Source organism: Anomaloglossus baeobatrachus, chromosome 1 (assembly GCF_048569485.1).
Source record: "Anomaloglossus baeobatrachus isolate aAnoBae1 chromosome 1, aAnoBae1.hap1, whole genome shotgun sequence".
NCBI classification, from domain to species: domain Eukaryota; kingdom Metazoa; phylum Chordata; class Amphibia; order Anura; family Aromobatidae; genus Anomaloglossus; species Anomaloglossus baeobatrachus.
This window is the reverse complement of record NC_134353.1, coordinates 577,225,954-577,243,448: the sequence shown is the minus strand read 5'-3', so window position 1 is coordinate 577,243,448 and position 17,495 is coordinate 577,225,954. Positions and strand designations below refer to the sequence as shown.

General features: G+C 41.3%; 1 protein-coding gene across 2 annotated transcripts in view; it reads right to left on the bottom strand.

The window, feature by feature from the left end:
- Positions 1-17,495, bottom strand: part of RFX3 (regulatory factor X3) — a 406,064-nt gene that overhangs the window by 27,612 nt on the left and 360,957 nt on the right. For both annotated transcript variants that reach the window (XM_075317604.1, XM_075317613.1), the window contains exons 10-11: positions 12,313-12,428; positions 9,800-9,954 (exon numbers count right to left, since the gene is read on the bottom strand). In XM_075317604.1, coding sequence (XP_075173719.1) covers positions 9,800-9,954; positions 12,313-12,428 — 271 coding nt within the window. The remainder of the gene's footprint in view (positions 1-9,799; positions 9,955-12,312; positions 12,429-17,495) is intronic.

The following is a 17,495-nucleotide window of genomic DNA, read 5'->3' as shown; positions in this document are numbered from 1 at the left end:
CTATGTAGTTCTAGTAGGTGTCACGAGTCCAGTAGTTCTAGTGTTAAAAAATACCCTTGTTACAGATAATGACACCGGCTTGTACACACTGGTAGATGATAATTACCACACTACGCGTTTCGGCGAGACACCTTCCTCAGGTTGGAGTTCAGCCGGATCTTTTCCATTACCTTGTTCTATTGTCCATTGGGCTTGCTGCCGTGATCCGTGCTGTCCATGGGATTTACCTGGAGGACCTATACAGGCTTGTCTCTGCAGTGGTGAGCGGTTTTTCTCCGTCTGTGTTCTTTGTGAAAAACCAAATGAGATAGCTGCATTTTTTTCATTATTCAGAGAATGTGCTTTGCAACATAAAGCTGGAGACCCCCTTAAACCAGTACAAGATTGGGCCAATTTTCTCCATTCATGACCAGGCATATTTTTCACATAGGGGGAGTTTTAAGAGGTCTAAATTTTTCCTAGTTCGGATATTAAAAAATATTATCTGATATATGGGACATAATTTTTCACTTTGCTGGGTAGGGAGAAGGAACGGTAGTCAGCCTTTCTTATATTGTATACATAGTACTTATTTGGCGCTAGAAGGCTGAGATGATAAAACCATCTTTGCATTCTCTATGGAGAGTCTGCCTCTGTCTGACAGACACCTCCTCACTAGAGCAGTTGCACGATGTCCGTGCAGCTACTTTTTGTCAAGCATCGGGTTCAGAACTGAACTAGTGACCTTGCGTAGCATCATCAGTTTCCTTCCATGTTAAGTCACAGCCTGGTCGGTCCCTGTCCAATTGAGGATGGTATTTTACTTGTGTTTCTATCCTTTTTATTTGTGGTTATCAGCTTTTTGATTTACTCATTTTCCCTGTCCTATCACATCCCGGGTGTTGCTATCTATACTCTATATATACCATCATTCTCTGCTGAGTATATTTCTATGTGGATGAGTGCTAAGGAGTTCCAGCCCTACAGCTAAGGGATTTAGGTAAAGAGCAGTGTTGCTCTCTCTGTGTATTCACTTTTGTCTTTCCTATATCTTCTTTTTTGTTTTTTATTAGGTCATTAAGAGTTCACCCTTGTTTACATTTATTACTTCTCCTTTGTCCATTTGTGCACATTTTGTTTCCACACCTTGGGTCCTTGTCTTTCTCTGCATTTTTACCTATGTTGAATTGTAGTGTTAGTATTCTCTCTTGTAGTTCCCCAGGCGGTTCAAAAAACAATCTGACGGCCTTTCAAGCAGACCAGTCCAAATTGTGGATTTCTAGTTCTGTGGCTAGTAATATTGCAGTCTGTGCCTGAACCATCAGGGTGTTGTGCAGCTAGGGATCTTAGTTTACACAGGAACCAGTAGGGTGCAGGTGCAGCTGCAGTGAGATACAGGGGCAAGTAAACTTTTGGGACCCCTGGTCAAAATTACTGTTATTCTAAACAGTTAAGCATAATGAAGAAAAAATGATCTCTAAAAGACATAAAGTTAAATATGACACATTTTCTTTGTATTTTAGGTAAAAAGAAAAACAATATTTTCATCTTTTACATATTAAAATTAATAAAAATGCAAAATGAGCAGATGCAAAAGTTTGGGCACCCTGCATAGTTAATACCTAGTAGCACTTCCTTTGGCAAGTATCACAGATTGTAAATGCTTTTTGTAGCCAGCCAAGAGTCTTTCAATTCTTATTTGAGGGATGCAGTTAAGCAGAGGTTCTGATTTAACTCCCTAGCAATCCAACAAGCAGCTCTTACAGAAATTTTGTTTGGTTTTCCAGACATTATCTTAACCTACACTTTTCCTGGGAAAAGCCATTTCCTAATTATATTTCGAACTGAGGAAAGGGTAACTTGAAAATGCTTTGCTATCTTATAGCCTTTCTGCTTTGTGGGCCTCCATCATTTTCATTTTCAGAGTGCTAGGCAGCTGATTAGAGGAACACATGTTTTTTGGCACAAGGTTAGAGGATGCTGGGTTTTTATGAAGCTATGAAATTTGCATCACCTGGCTTTTCCTAATGATGACAGTGAACAAACTATAACCCTAACAGGCTAATTAAGGTCTAAGGCAAAATGGACCATAGAAGAAAAGTGTTAAAAGCCTTACACAGGGATGCAGCACTCTTGAAATTGATACTGGGGAGTGATCACAGAACCATCAAACATTTTGTTGCAAATAGTCAACAGGGTCAATTATTAACTGCCAAAGTATTGAGAAGAATCATACATAAACAACCAGGAACCCATTATCCTCCAGTGCTGTCATTTCCAGAACTGGGACCTTCCCAGAATGCCTAAAAGTACAATGTGTTCAGAGCTTAGGCTGATACCCAACCACCACTGAACAAGACACATCAGCTGAAACGTCAAGAGTGGGACAAGAAATATCTTAAGACATATATTTTTCAAAAGTTTTATGGACAGATGAGATGAGAGTGACTCGAACAAGATGGATGCGCCTATGACTGAATCAGTAATGAGCACCGACCTCTACTTTAACTCACACACCAACAAGATGGAGGTGGGGTACTGCTGTGGGCTAGTATTAAAGATAAGCTTGTTGGACCTTTTCAGGATGAAGATGGAATCAAAATTAACTCACAAACCTACTGAGAGTTTTTGGTAGTCACATTCTTCAAGCAGTGGTACTGGAAAAAGTCTCCATCTTTCAAGGAAAACATCATTTTTATGCAGGAAAATATCCAATGCTTGCATCGCAGTATTCCACAGCTTGGCTAACCATTTCTTAGCCCAATCTAGCCATTTCCACTTACAGTATATCACAAAAGTGAGTACACCTCACATTTTTATAAATATTTTATTATATCTTTTCATGGGACAACACTGAGGATATCACACTTTGATACAATGTACAGTAGTCAGTGTACAGCTTGTGTAACTGTAAATTTGGTGTGCTCTCGAAAAAACTCAACATAACCATTAATCTCTAAACCACTGGCAACAATTCTGAGTACACCCCTAAGTGAAAATGGCCAAATTGTGCCCACGTTTTCAATATTTCATGTTGCCAATAATATTTTCAAGCACTACCTTAACTCTCTTGGGCATGGAGTTCACTAAAGCTTCCAAAGGAGCCACTTAACTCCTCTTCCCTCCTCCTACATGATGACATCACGGAGCTGGTTGATGTTAGACACCTTGCTCTTACACCTTCCATTTGAGGATGCCACTCAGATGCTCAATAGGGTTTAGGTCTGAATACATGCTTGGCCAGGCCAGCATCTTTACCCTCAGTTGCTTTAGCAAGGCAGTGGTGTTCTTCAAAGTGTGTTTGGGGTCGTTATCCTGTTAGAATACTGCGATGTGGTTCAGTTTTGAAAGTTAGTGTAGCATACTCTGCTTCAGTATGACACAGTGAACTGTAGCTCCCCACAGCCGGGAGTACTAATGCAGCCTCAAACCATAACCAAAACACACCCACCACCATGACTGTAGGGAACACACACTTGTCTTTGTATTCCTCACCTGGTTACTGCCACACATGATTGACACCTTCTGAACTAAATACGTTTATCTTGGTCTCATCCGACCAAAGGACACGGTTCCAGCAATCCATGTGGTTAGTATGCTGATCTTCAGCAAACTGCTGGTGGGCTTTCTTGTTCAACATCTTTAGAAAGGACTTCTTTCTGGGTCGACAGCCATGCAGACCAACTTCATGCAGTGTACGGCATATGGTCTGAACATTGCCACACTGACCACCATCCTTCCCCCAACACTTTAATTTCTGCAGTAATACTGGCAGAAGTCATACGTCTATTTAGAGAAGACAACCTCTGGATATGACGCTGAGCACGTGCACTCAATTACTTTGGTCAACCATGGCAAGGCCTGTTCAGAGTGGAAGCTGTATTGTTAAACCGCTGTATGGTCTTGGCCACCATGCTGCAGCTTAGTTTCAGGAAGCTGGCAGTATTCTTATAGCCTTGGGCATCTTTATGTAGAGCAACAATTCTTTTTCAGATCCTCAGAGAATTTTTTGCCATGAGGTGCCAAAACTGTTAAACTTCCAGTGACCTGTATGAGAGAGCGTGTGAGTGACACCAAATTTAACACACCTGCTCCCCACTAACACCTGCGACCTTGTTGTAATACTAATGAGTTACATGACATGGGGGAGGAAAAATGGCTAATTGGCCATTTTTACTTAATTTACCCTGTTATACAAGCTGTAAACTGACTACTTTACATTGTTTCAAAGTGTTATATCTTCAGTGTTGTCCAATGAAACAAGCTAATAAAATATTTACAAACATGTGAGGGGTTTACTCACTTTTGTGATATACTGTATATGTCTTATTCAGTGGTGGTTGGGTTTCAGTCTTCTTTACCTTGGCCATGTCTCTGAGCACTGAAAATCTTGTACCTCTGGGCCTCCCCATAGAGGTTTTTGTTTCTGAAATATGACAGCACTGGAGGATAATGAGCCCCTCACTTTTAATTCTTCTCAAGTATTTCTGACAAGCTGCCACAAGGGGGAGCCAGAGCTCTGCAGCAGAAGACACTACACAGAGCAACAAGAACCAGGAAGTAAATACACAGCGTTCTCATACACTGCCTCACAGCACAGCTGAGAAGCAGAACTGCAGGGTATGCGAGGAATAGTCTGGAAGGCTGGGTCAAACACTGTATGGGCAGAAGCAGAATCGAAGGAACGAGCAGAAGCGGAGTCAAAGTCAGGCCAAGGTCAGAACCAGAGGAAGCAACCAAGTGGGGAAATAGGAGAGGGGACAGAGGACAGGAGGGACGACCAGGGGGTGGAACACAGACAAGGGCACGGGGGCACAGGAACAGACAGATCAGGATATCACTCACAGGACCAGCAATCACAGGCAAAGCAGTGCTAAGCTTATAGCCGGTGATGGTTCACTGGAAATGTCAGCTTTTAAGGCATCCAGGGTCCGGAAGTGAGGCCCAAGAGAAGGCTCCGCCCCCTAGCCATGTGGTCGGGGAGGCGAACCATGACAATTTCCAAGTTAATGTGAACCATTTTTTCTAAACACATTTTTTTGCAATCTTGTTGACCATTTGCCACAAAACTTTTGATGGTTCTGTGATTACACTGCAATATCTTGGCAGTTTCAAGAGTTCTGAATCCCTCTGCAAGACGTTTAACATTCTTTGACTTTTCAGAGTCAGATAAATCTCTATTTTGACCCATTTTCCTTAGGAAAACAAGCTGCCTAATAATTCTGCAAACCTTGATAAAGGGTGTTGATATCCATAGGCCTCACTGTCCCTCATTATACAAATACACATCACCTGATCTGCTTCACCCAATAAGCATTCAGTTTTATACAGCTTGGAGCTGGAAAATCTGCATGAAAATGATGATATGGTGAAAATATTCACTAATACTTCTGCACACAGTGTAGATTATACGCTCATTGGGGATGATGATGTATCTGTAAAGCATTGTGGCATTAATTGTGCTATGAAAGCAAGTAAAATAAAGAAACCAAAACAAAACTTTCCCATTCCCCTGTTATTCTTACTGGAAATGTATGAATAAATTGAAAACTGAATTTTACCATACCTCTTGTCAAATCGGTGATACTGTCAGTACTGATTGGCCAAGTGAACATTCAGGGTGATGTAGAGGGGTTAATGCTGCGCTGCTGAGAATGAGAGGAAGCTACAAGAACATTTGATGGTGATTTTATTAACAACACATTTCGGAGATGTCAGCTCCTTCATCAGGTCAAAATAACCTGTGATGATGGCGATATCTCCGAAACGCGTTAATAAAATCACAATCAAATTTTCTTGTAGTTTCCTCTCATTCTTGGCAGTGCGGCATTAACCCTTCTACATCGTCCTGAATTTACCTTCCACGTGGGGATGCAGCAGCTGTGTTGTACACTATCTCAGTAGTTGTGACTGTCACAACCCTTCAAGGTGAGCCCTTATCAGAGCTTTACCCCCTTCCTCCCACCCGGATAAGACCCTATTTGCATTCCTTTGTCTTCCAGCTTGTTTTTAGATTTATCTTGTGTAGTGACACATGCCCAAGCTGTTAATTTATTAATCAATTTCCAGTAGGAATAATAGAGGAACGTCATGACAAAAATTCAAAGAAAACGTGATGCAGAAATAATATATTATGGGGATGCTGACCTACCCGGACCCGTGCCAGGTCCTCATTAATTCCCTGCTTGTGTGATTTACAACACCGTACATACTGTACATTTCCTTCTGCGTTTTTCACCATATTGGCATAATATGCAGAAGGTTTACATTAGACTAGGTCGCTGAGCATTTACCCATCACCACTGTTCTGTATATGAAAGCAGGCGAAGGTCATGAGTCTGTTCATGTAGTGGAAAACCGTAGGCGTTAAATTGTTCTGTGCTATATAGCATGTAATAAGTCCTGCGCAGCGCAGACATGCACATCAATTCAAAGCAGCTTTGTTTGCCACAAGGTTCTTTGGGATTACTGCTCTTCAGAAAATCACATTGACTTTCAAATTCCTGCTGCTTGGCTCATGGGCAGAATACAGACACAGGCTGCAGCAAAATAATGACTGGAAGGACCAAATATTGTAACCAGTAAGCTGGAAGCACAAATACTACATTCATGGGAAGAAAAAGGAGATTATCTGTAATCCCCATTAGTAAGATTACCTGCATATGACATGGATGGTGCACATGTTTTTACAGAGAAAAATGTTTTAGCAACACAAAGTGCGTGATTAGCACTCGCTGGCCAAGCATTAGGTAGGAGTATTGGCAAGTGAGTCCGTGCCAGCTCCAGTGCCAGCGAATGTGTGACTATACCCATACATCAGGTAATATGAATAGAATAAAGTAATCAAGGTTAGGAGTTATTGTCCCACTGATGTTCTACCCTGTATGGACTATGATGTGACACATACTAGAAATGCCTGGAAGATTGGCGCTATTGTATGAGGTTTACATCACCACTGTGCTGGACTCATGAAAGGCTGGAATACAGAAAAGGCATTTCATAGATGTGGCTGGCATTTTCTTACTGCGAGACTTAAAGGCAATCTGTCACCAGGTTTTTGCCAACTAATCTGAGAGCAGCATAATATAGGGGCAGAGATTCTGATTCCAGTCATGTGTCACTTACTGGGCTGCTTAGTGTAGTTTTGATAAAATAATTACCATTAGAGGACTACTTGGTGTGCAGCCAGGTAGTCCAGTATATTGATGAGCTCTGTGTAACTGCAGCAGAGAAAAACTACTGATTTCATAAAAAATGACAGCAAACAGCTCAGTAAGTGACACATCACTGGAATCAGGGTCTCTGTCTCTACATTATGCTGCTCTCGGATGAGGTAGCAAAAAACCTGTTGACAGATTCCCTTTAACACTATATATACTTTAACTGAATAAATTACCCATACAATGGCAAAGATTCAACATTGTATTTAGTCCTGTAATTGAAGAATACAGCTGTATCCTTCCTTACCTTTTTCACTCTACATAGATGAGAAATGTGAGATGATCAAAATAAAAAAACATTGTGTTTGTCAATATTTTTTGATATGTACATGCTTTGTCAATGTGTGGCCACCCAGTGGTTGTGATGTGAACTGCAATCTGTTAAGAAATAGCTAGCATGATGTAATAATAATATACCGGTATTAGTATTATGAAAAACTCCATGGAGGGGTATTCTAGTCTGAAAGTTATCACCTATCTACTGGAGCAGCAGGATCTACACTGATATATTCAAGGCATAGCTAGGTCCGTTAAGATCATTCACAGAGAGTTATGGGTGAAATAAAAAAAAAATCTAATCTTTATTTTTATATAGCGCTAACATATTCCGCAGCGCTTTACATACATCAGGAACACTGTCCCCATTGAGGCTCACAATCTAAATTCCCTATCTGTATGTCTTTGGAAGGAAACCCACGCAAACACGGGGAGAACATACAAACTCCTTACAGATGGTGTCCTTGGTGGGATTTGAACCCAGGACCCCAGGATTACAAGGCAGTGCTAACCACTGAGCCACCGTGCCGCCCACATCTGTATGGGATACAATATATCTTGTAAAACACAGAACTCACGACACCAGCATAAAAGAAATAATTTTTCTGTTTTGAGTTTTCCAATTGATATTCCAAGAGTCCTATGTAAGACGATGTAGTATATGTGTGTAGCCCGATAATGTGATATAATATTGAGTCTATATTGTGATTTTTTTATATGGTTTTTCCTTTTGACATATTTTGCAGATACAAAAATACCATAGTTCCGATTTTCACCCAGAATAGTAGGACGAGTGAAATCTGTTTGGTGTCCCATATATCCTGCGACTAAAATGCAGTGCAATTTTTCCTTGCCTACTATCCGTATGCCATTCGTATGCAATCCATTGTTTTTCTCAGCCGCTATTTTTCTACAATCATTTTCAGGACCATTCATAGTGCTCTGTGCTACAGAATGGTGATGATCCATAAATATTGGCCGGCATATGGATGGTCCAATTTTTTTCTCGCACCCATTGACAAGTCTTGGCCATTTAATGCTACGCTAATGCGGGTACGAGGATGACGCTGGTGAGGTCTTACACAGCGCTGCCCATAATCTCGCGCCTGCGCATCTACATCACCGGTGCTCACGTGAGGGAAACTTTATGCTCAGCCCCGCGATGGGGGAACAGCGAAATGCGCCTGTGCGAGACTCCAGCAGCGTGGGGCGGCATCATCCATGGAAATCATGACTGGGGGACGGCGAAGAGCGGCAAGAGGGGGGACAGGAGCCGAATTGGAGCCCGCCCATCTGGCCAACCAAACTCATTTGCATAGGAAGCGGTAAGATTTTATAAAGTTCTTTTAGGGGTCTGCAAGGGGGGCCAGGAACAAGATGCACCTTCCTAAAATGCAGCCCTTGAGCTGCACAAGGTGATATTTTTGGTTTAATAGGGAAAAAACTGGTGACAGGTTCCCTTTAAATAAAGCTGCTTTGTTTGTTATACTTCCTGGTAGGTGTGGATTACATGTGTTTGATATGTTTATGCTGTGTAAATGCACTAAAAATGCATGTTCATCTATGTGACACACCATTAGATTCAGAATCTCCTTGCCTACATTATGTTGCTTACAGATTAGGTAACAAAAACCTGCTGACAGATTCCCTTTAAAAGAGACATTTCAACAGGATGTAGCAGTGCTATGACTGCTAAGCTGCATATAAAACCGCCAACTCTTCTGATAGGTTACTCTAATTTGAGGGAATCTTTCAGCAGGTTTTTGCTATTTAATCTGAGAACAGCATAACATCGGGTCAGAGAGCCTGATTCCAGGGATTTGTCACTTGCTCAGCAGCTTGATGTAGTTTTATCACTGTTTTATTAGCAGTGGGATATTACTGCCGGACTAGGTATCGTGTGCTACACAGTCAGGCCCGCCAACACCAGCTATTGGCAGCTTACTGACAATGTACACATGAAGCTGCCAGTCAATGGAGTAGGTGGAGTTATACAGAAGTCATAGCACTGCTACATCCACAGTAGCGGAACAGAGATTCTATCAAAATTACACTAAGCAGTCCACTAGCTGAAACATCCCTGGAATCAGACTCTATTTCACTACATCATGCAGCTCTCCAATTACATAGCAAAAACCTGCTGAAAAATTCCAATTAAAAATGTTTTTTGTAGAATCTAAAGTAGGAGACGTCCACAGATGTGATTTTCTTATATGTCCCAATGACATATCAAAAGGTAATTCTTGCTTTGATTCCTCCTTAAAATCAAATCCACTTTCCAATATCTGGGCTGGTGATCGCCGCACGCATTCTGTAACACTTACTAGGAATTGGTCTTAGGACATCGGGAATGAGGATCTCCACCAGAGCTTGATACATCACGTGGTCACAGTTGCACATCCACTTCAAAATGGATTCGTTTTTGCAGAGCAAAATCAACTTTGACTTTGGCAGTCTGCTTTCCATTTCACTCAAGTTGCTGTCATAAAAAGATGAGATAAAATGAAGTCTACAGCTATAAACTATGAAATAGAGACAATGGGCTAGAACATGGACATGAGTACAATACATAAGACGGCCTTAAATGAAGTCCTATATAAAAGCATTGTACAAGGCTAGGGCCCCACTTTACGTTTATCTACTTGCAGTTCTAAACGCACGTTTTGGGCTTAATTGATTTGACCAAAGTTGCCTTTTTCAGAAATTTAACGCTGAAAACGCATGCGTATTTACCGCGTTTTGGATGCGTTTTTAGCGCTTTATACCTGCTTTTACACCTGCGTTTTGATAGATGCGTTTTGAACATCATGACACTGCTAAATAAAGTTTAAATAGTCAAACTCAATGAAAAAATTGGAAAAAAAGAAACAAATCTATATTTTTGTGAAAAAGAATGAAAATAGATTCATTTAATGAAATTATAGCAGTAATATGATATTTAATGGAAAAATAGCAATAATTTATTACAATTCTTATTTTTATTTGTCGGACTATGTGTGTAAAGGGACATATGAAATCATTATTTTGAAGTCCAAAACGCATGTTTTCTGCACTGGAAAAGCAGGTAAAACACAGGAATTTGCTGGAATCTTGTTTTTTGCCATTTCTCATTGACTTTAATGTTAGCGAAACGCACCCAAAATGGCAAAAACAATTGACATGTTGCTTCTTCGAACGCATGGTTTTTGCCACAAATTATGCAAATTAAACGCAGCGTTTTGAAACGCAAAGTGTGGTCAGAAATTTCACAATTTCCATAGGATAACATGGAAAAACAAAACGCAAGCCATTTGGCCATAAAACGCTGCAGCTCAAAACGCTTCAGAAACGCAGGTTCAAAACGCAAAGTGGGGCCCTAGCCTTACAGCTACTGCTATTCAGTGTCGGACTCAGCTGCCAAGGGCCCACCAGTAACCCTGACTCTGGGGGCCCACTGTTCAGCTACATGCAAGTATTACATAAGCCTCATTCATACATTTATTTGTATTTCTATGTAACAATGCACTGGGTGGTTTGTTGAGAGAATGATGAGATGCTGTTTTTTCTGTACATAGCGAATAATATAATGGGGCCAAATATTGCTCACATTGGGGGGTAAGTGAATTACTCTAGCACAGGGGCTCAGCGGGAAACACAAGGAGACCTATATTGTCTCTAACCCTGGGACTCCTGTGCTCACCCTCACCTTGGAGGTACCCTTAATGGTAGGGAGATCCGGGTTCCTGACAAGGCCCAGCCCTGACCTAATACCCCAGTACCGCAAACCCAGGATTGGGCAGGACACGATGTAATACACCTCCCAAAAGACAAAAGGAGTAAAACTGAAACTCACTCACACCGTAAATATCCACAGAGGGGAGACAAAAAGACACTGAAAGGGATAAACCAAAGGGGAGGGAGAAAGTCACACCAGGGAACTTTCATACAGCGCAGACAACAAATTGCTGGTCACCAAATGGAGGATCACCACGGACTCCGGGATATCGCAACTGTAAGGAGGAACTATCTTCGGCGGCCTCCTATTACACTCCCCAGCCTTAAATAGTAGGAGACTAGCTGTGGAAGGTAATTAGCAACCCCGTTCTTAGGCTGCTTTCACACATCAGTTTTTTTGCATCAGGCACAATCCGGCTCAAAAACCTATGCAACGGATGCGGCGAAAAAAACGGATCTGTTGCATACATTTTTCCATGCGGCCTGTCTGTTTTTTAACGGATGTGGCTTGATACTGAGCATGCGCAGGTCAAAAAAACGCATCTGGCGGCCGGATGCGTTTTTTGCCGCATTTGGTATCCATAGGTTTGCATTTTAAATTGCGCCGCATCGATCCAGCGCAATGCGGTTTTTTCGCCGCACAACAAAACGTGCCAGGCAACGTTCCATCCGGCCGCTGCATGGGCTAAATATGCCGCATCCGGCAAAAAACGGATGCAACGCAAGGCCATGCGGCACAATACGGTGCTAATGCAAGTCTATGCGGAAAAAAACGCAACCGGCAGCAAAAAAAAAACGGTTGCGTTTTTTCTACAAAGTGCCGTATTGTGCCGCTCAGCAAAAACCGGATGTGTGAAAGCAGCCTTAGAAGGGTAGCACACTGTTCCAAAAAATGATTAACTCCTGCACGGCTGGGAGCAGTGAAACAACTAAGTCGACGTCCAGCCGAGCTGAGCACTTAAGAGAGACCAGGTTGCCTGTTGGACTCTGTAATGTGAACAGAGTCCGACACTGTTAAGTAATCTGGATCCAGGCAGCACATGACATTCTGCTTATTTTAGTCTACAAACTGTGTAATCAAGAACAACCTAACCTATTCTGGAGAGAAGGCATCTTTACTTACCCAGTTTCTGTAATGGTGGTGCCATCAGCTGTCGTGGTCGGAGAGTAACGCCAAAAGGTTTGCCACAGTTTCTCAATCAGACTAAACTGCAGGTTTACCACAACGTCCAGTATTGCCTATGTGATTAAAGAAAAAAAAAAAATATATATAACAAATATATATAACAGCTGTACGTATTAGAGTATTTCTTGACACCTCTGCAGTTTTAGTATTGTCTGTCTCAGCAGTATTTCCATCATGAAGTCAAAACTTAAAGTCAAATAGTAAAAAATGCATAGACTGTACATGAGCCTCTCCATTCCATTAGCACCTACTCCCGAGACCTTCAGGTTCAACTTTCATCTTTTAACATCATGTTATTGTTCCCAACACTCTGGGGACACTTAAGGCTGCTTTACACCAGAAAATCTATTGTGCGATAGATCGTCGGGGTCACGGTTTTTGTGACGCACATCCGGCATCGCTGGCGATGCCGGCCTGTGTGACACCTCCTAGCGACGCAGTATCGCTCACAAATCGTGAGTCGTGTACTGCTCGCTAGGTTCCATAATATCGTTTAATTAGTTGTTCATCGTTTCCGGGGTAGCACACGCCGCTCCGTGTGACACCCCGCTCATCTCCGCCCCTCCGCTTCCATTGGCCGGCGGCCGTGTGATGTTGCTGTGACGCCGAACGTCCCTCCCACTCCAGGAAGTGGACGTTCGCCGCCCACAGCGAGGTCGCACGAAAGGTAAGTATGTGTGAAGGGGGTTACCAACTTTGTGCGCCACGGGCAGCGATTTGCCCATGACGCAAAAAAATGGGGGCGGGTACGATCGATTGTGAAATTGCACAATCGGTCGTACCGTGTAAAGCAGCCTTTACCATTGTGTTTGTGCCCATTTCCTCGTTGCAAATACCTACAGCAAATTTATCTATTTTTATGTCATTGTTGTACCATTTATTAGTACCTGAGCCAAAATGTTAACAAAATAACAAGAAAAGGAGGCGTTGAAAACCTTTAGCTTGAAGTACGACATATTTATGAATGCATTTCTGTAGAAAAGTAGCAAAAAAGGTGCAGAATCTAAACAGATCATAGCTGTGTGGAACAAATCTAATTATGTTGCAACCATTTTTGACAAAATTCTACATTAACATGTAATATTTGAAACACCGCTCTCCTACTCGTCGTTGTGGACGCGGTGATACCAAATATGTGTACTTTTTTTTTTTTACATAAATATATGTGTTTTTTGGTATTTTTTACATTTTACTTGTTCTTTATTTTGTGATTTTTAAAAAATATTTTTACATTTATTTTACTTTGTTTCTATATGGGACTTAAAACTTTTATTACTCTGATCACAAGTATAATGCATTGCAATGCATATACATAAAGACCTCATGAAGGCTTATTAAAAGCCAAAATGCATTATGATTTATGTTTTTAAGATATTTTACATATTTTTAACATATTATTAAACAGACTTTTTATTGGGACTATTGTTTCCCTACTATTCATAGAACAAATTTTGGGGACAGAGGCAACTAAATCTATCTATGGACTCAATCTATCTCTCTGTTGGAGTTCTACTGGTGGAAACGTTTGCAGCAAACTGGATCGGCAGCACTCCACCATCTTTGGATCAATAACTGGCATTACTATATACCCACAAACATTATTGTTCAGGTGCATGCAAAAATCTCTCCCATTGTAAGTTTCATCTCTCAAAGTAAGTTCAGTGTTGTCACACTGAACTAAAGGCTGCTTTACAAGTTACATTTAGTCATGCGATTGTATTTGCGATCGCACCTGCCCCAATCGTTTGCGCGGCACGGGCAATTTCTTGCCCGTGTCGCACAATGCTGTAACCCTCCGTCACACGTACTTGCCTCCCAGACAATGTCGCTGTGGGCGGTGAACATCCACTTCCTGAAGGGGGAGGGACGTTCGGCGTCACAGCGACGTCACACAGCGGCCGGCCAATAGAAGCGGAGGGATGGAGATGAGCGAGACGTAACATCCCGCCCACCTCCTTTCTTCCGCATTGCCGGCGGCCGCAGGTAAGCTGCAGTTGATCGTTCCCGGGGTGTCACACGGAGCGATGTGTGCTGCCTCGGGAACGATGAACAACAGGACGTGCAATTTTTAGAAGATGAGCGACGTGTCAGCGATGAACGAGAAGGTGAGTATTTCTGCTCGTTCATAACTGTCACACGCTACGATATCACTAACGATCCCGGATGTGCGTCACTTACAACGTGACCCTGCCGATATCTCGTTAGATATATCGTAGCGTGTAAAGCCCGCTTTACTATGTTAAAAAAAGCTCATTGTTTTTTCTTCTTTTCTCCTAGAGAGATATCCTTACATTTAATGCATTACATCTGTCAGTATGCCTTTTAGACCATGATCCTGGCAGAACGCCTTTTAGACCATGCTCCTTGCATGGTCGAACAGGCTATGGCAGACTAAGAGGTAATTATTTGACCTCGGGTTGCCATAACAATGGTTGGTAGTCTGCGATTATGTCATGGGGGCAATGATCAGTTGGGAGAGGGGGAACACTCCCTCTCCTAGCCTCCTAAATTCTGCGAATGCTGTTGATAGTGGCATTTAGTGGGTCAAACAGCCAGGGGTGGCAGGGGCACCAGCCCTGACTGTGACAGCCGGAGATCGGCTATCCTGATGCTGAGCTCCCAGTAGCAATCATGTGAAAATAAAAAGCTGAGGAAAAAGCGCACAATAGGGTCTTACCAACATATTAAGGGGAGATATATAAGGAATGACACTCACCTACAGAGGTTGAGTAAGTCACAACTCCTTTGCAAGCCTGAGATAACGGCGGCTACCGCAGACCCACGAGGGTTAAACTTCAATGCTGGAGAGGAAAGACGGGGTTAAAGCCGTGCTGCTGCTGAAGTGATAGACTATTGATTTTAATCAATTCTTCTTTATTTTACAGTTCTACGTGTTTCAGGGGTCAAAAGCCTCCTTCATCAGGACAAAGGAAAAATCAACAATTCATGCATTTTGACCTCTGAAGCCCATAGACCTGTAAAAGAAGAATTGATTAAAATCAACAGTCTATCACTTCGGCAGCAGCACGACATTAACCCCATCTTTCCTCTCCAGCATTGAAGCGGCAATCATGTGGGCACAGTTTATGTGCCCACATGATCGCCATGATGTATGTATACATATGTCAAATGTCATGAAGGGGTAATTTGTTTTTAATTAAGAATATTCTGCCATGCTCTCTTGCACATGGCTCCAAGAGTTGTAATAACTACCTGTGTGGGTTTTCCTCCTGCTGGAATGGCGACAGCCCCCGATGCGTGTTTTGTAGTCAGCCTTTGTCAGGGAACCACTGTTGAAGGCTGATGCCAAAACACGTGTCGGGTGTTGGTGCCATTCCAGCAGGAGCAGTACCCACACAGGTAGTTATTACAACTCTTGGAGCCATGTGTACTTTACTAGTCTGTTACATGCAGTCACCTATCTACCTCAGTTGATTTGTAAATACCTGATATACTTATATTGTGTACATTCATCTTATTTACCACACATAAGTGAATCGTACTTGTGTGCCCTTATCTTCCTCATTAAAGGAATTTACAATTATAATGATGGCATACTAAGGCTAAACATATGTAGGCAATTATTGTATCTACCTCATAAGTTATTTATATTCTTATACATATTTGCCTAATTGTCCACCTAACTTAAGTGGATTACATTTGCATATGTTCATTTATCTTATTTATTTCACTTAAGAGGAATTTATACTTATTACTATGATATCTGCATGACAAAATAATTGTATGTAAATTACTGTATTTACTTTATTTTGTATACGTATTCCTGTATACTTGTATAAGTAAACACATTTTTCAGCATAGTGCACTATATTAGACTGATATCACCTTCTGCTGGTTTTGCAGGACTGGCATCATTAGTCACTCACAACCCTTTGTTCCCTGACATTAAACAATACAGTGGAACCTTGTATTAAGAGTAACTTGGTTTGAGAGCATTTTACAAGACAAGCAAAGCTTTTTAATAAATTGTAACTTGGTTTAAGAGCAATGCTTTGCAATAAGAGCAAATCCTCACTGTGCACACTTCCGGGTCCTTCCTTTCACTATGCTCTGAGCCACTCTAGAGGTAACTTTCTGTATATATGTACTGTATACAGTATACCATTGTACAGTACAGTATATACTATATAGCATGTCTATCAATTTACATTTGTGGGCACAGTATTGTACTTTCTTTCTGGTAACCAGTAAAGCACATTGCTTATACTGTACCTCCCGAAGACCTTCTCTATTGTAAGCTAATGTGTAGTTTAATTTGTTTTATATGTTTATACTGCACTGTACAGTATTTTGTATTAATGTACTGTAATAATTTTATATGAATATAGTACATTATATTGTATTGCTGTAATAAGTTTGTATAAAAACAGTAAATATTTTTGGGTTGGGGAACGAATTGTCTGTGTTTCAATTATTTCCTATGGGAAAATTCGCTTTCATATAAGAGTAACTTGGAGCACTGATTTCAGGGGCGCCATAATAACTAACAATGACACAGGCACAGGAGCTTTTTTATTTTAATTGATTCAAATGAAAAATTGTTCTATTTTACGTCATCTAACTAATAATAATCATGAGCCAGATCAGACACCCCATACTTTGCACTGACGAGGGGCAAGCACCCCAAAACACCGTGTCTGCAAATTGGGATTCTGATCTGGCATATATATCCTAAGTCATATGCAAAGGATTGTTAAAAATCCACATTTGACTTTTAGGATCGCTACTTCCAATAGGTGGCGCTGCGCTAGAGTTTGTCTCCATTCCTGGAGAGATAATTTGTATATTTATAATGGGACTCCTCCAACTGAACACTCCATTGTAAATGGCAGCCAATCTTCTGCTGTTTCTTTGGAAGCTAAATTGCTTTTCCAATAATAAAACAAATAATAACATTTAATTTGACTTTATTACGTCACCACTTTGAACATTTCAACATTGTTTTTTCCTTTTTTTGAGGCATTGCACTTTTAAACTACTTTGAAGCATCAATATGCGTGACTCATCCAATAGTAATTTTCTAAGCTAAAAAAAAACCTGAAAAAAACCTCGACTACACCATAAAATAAGACGGGAATAGTCCTGCACTTTCCAGATTT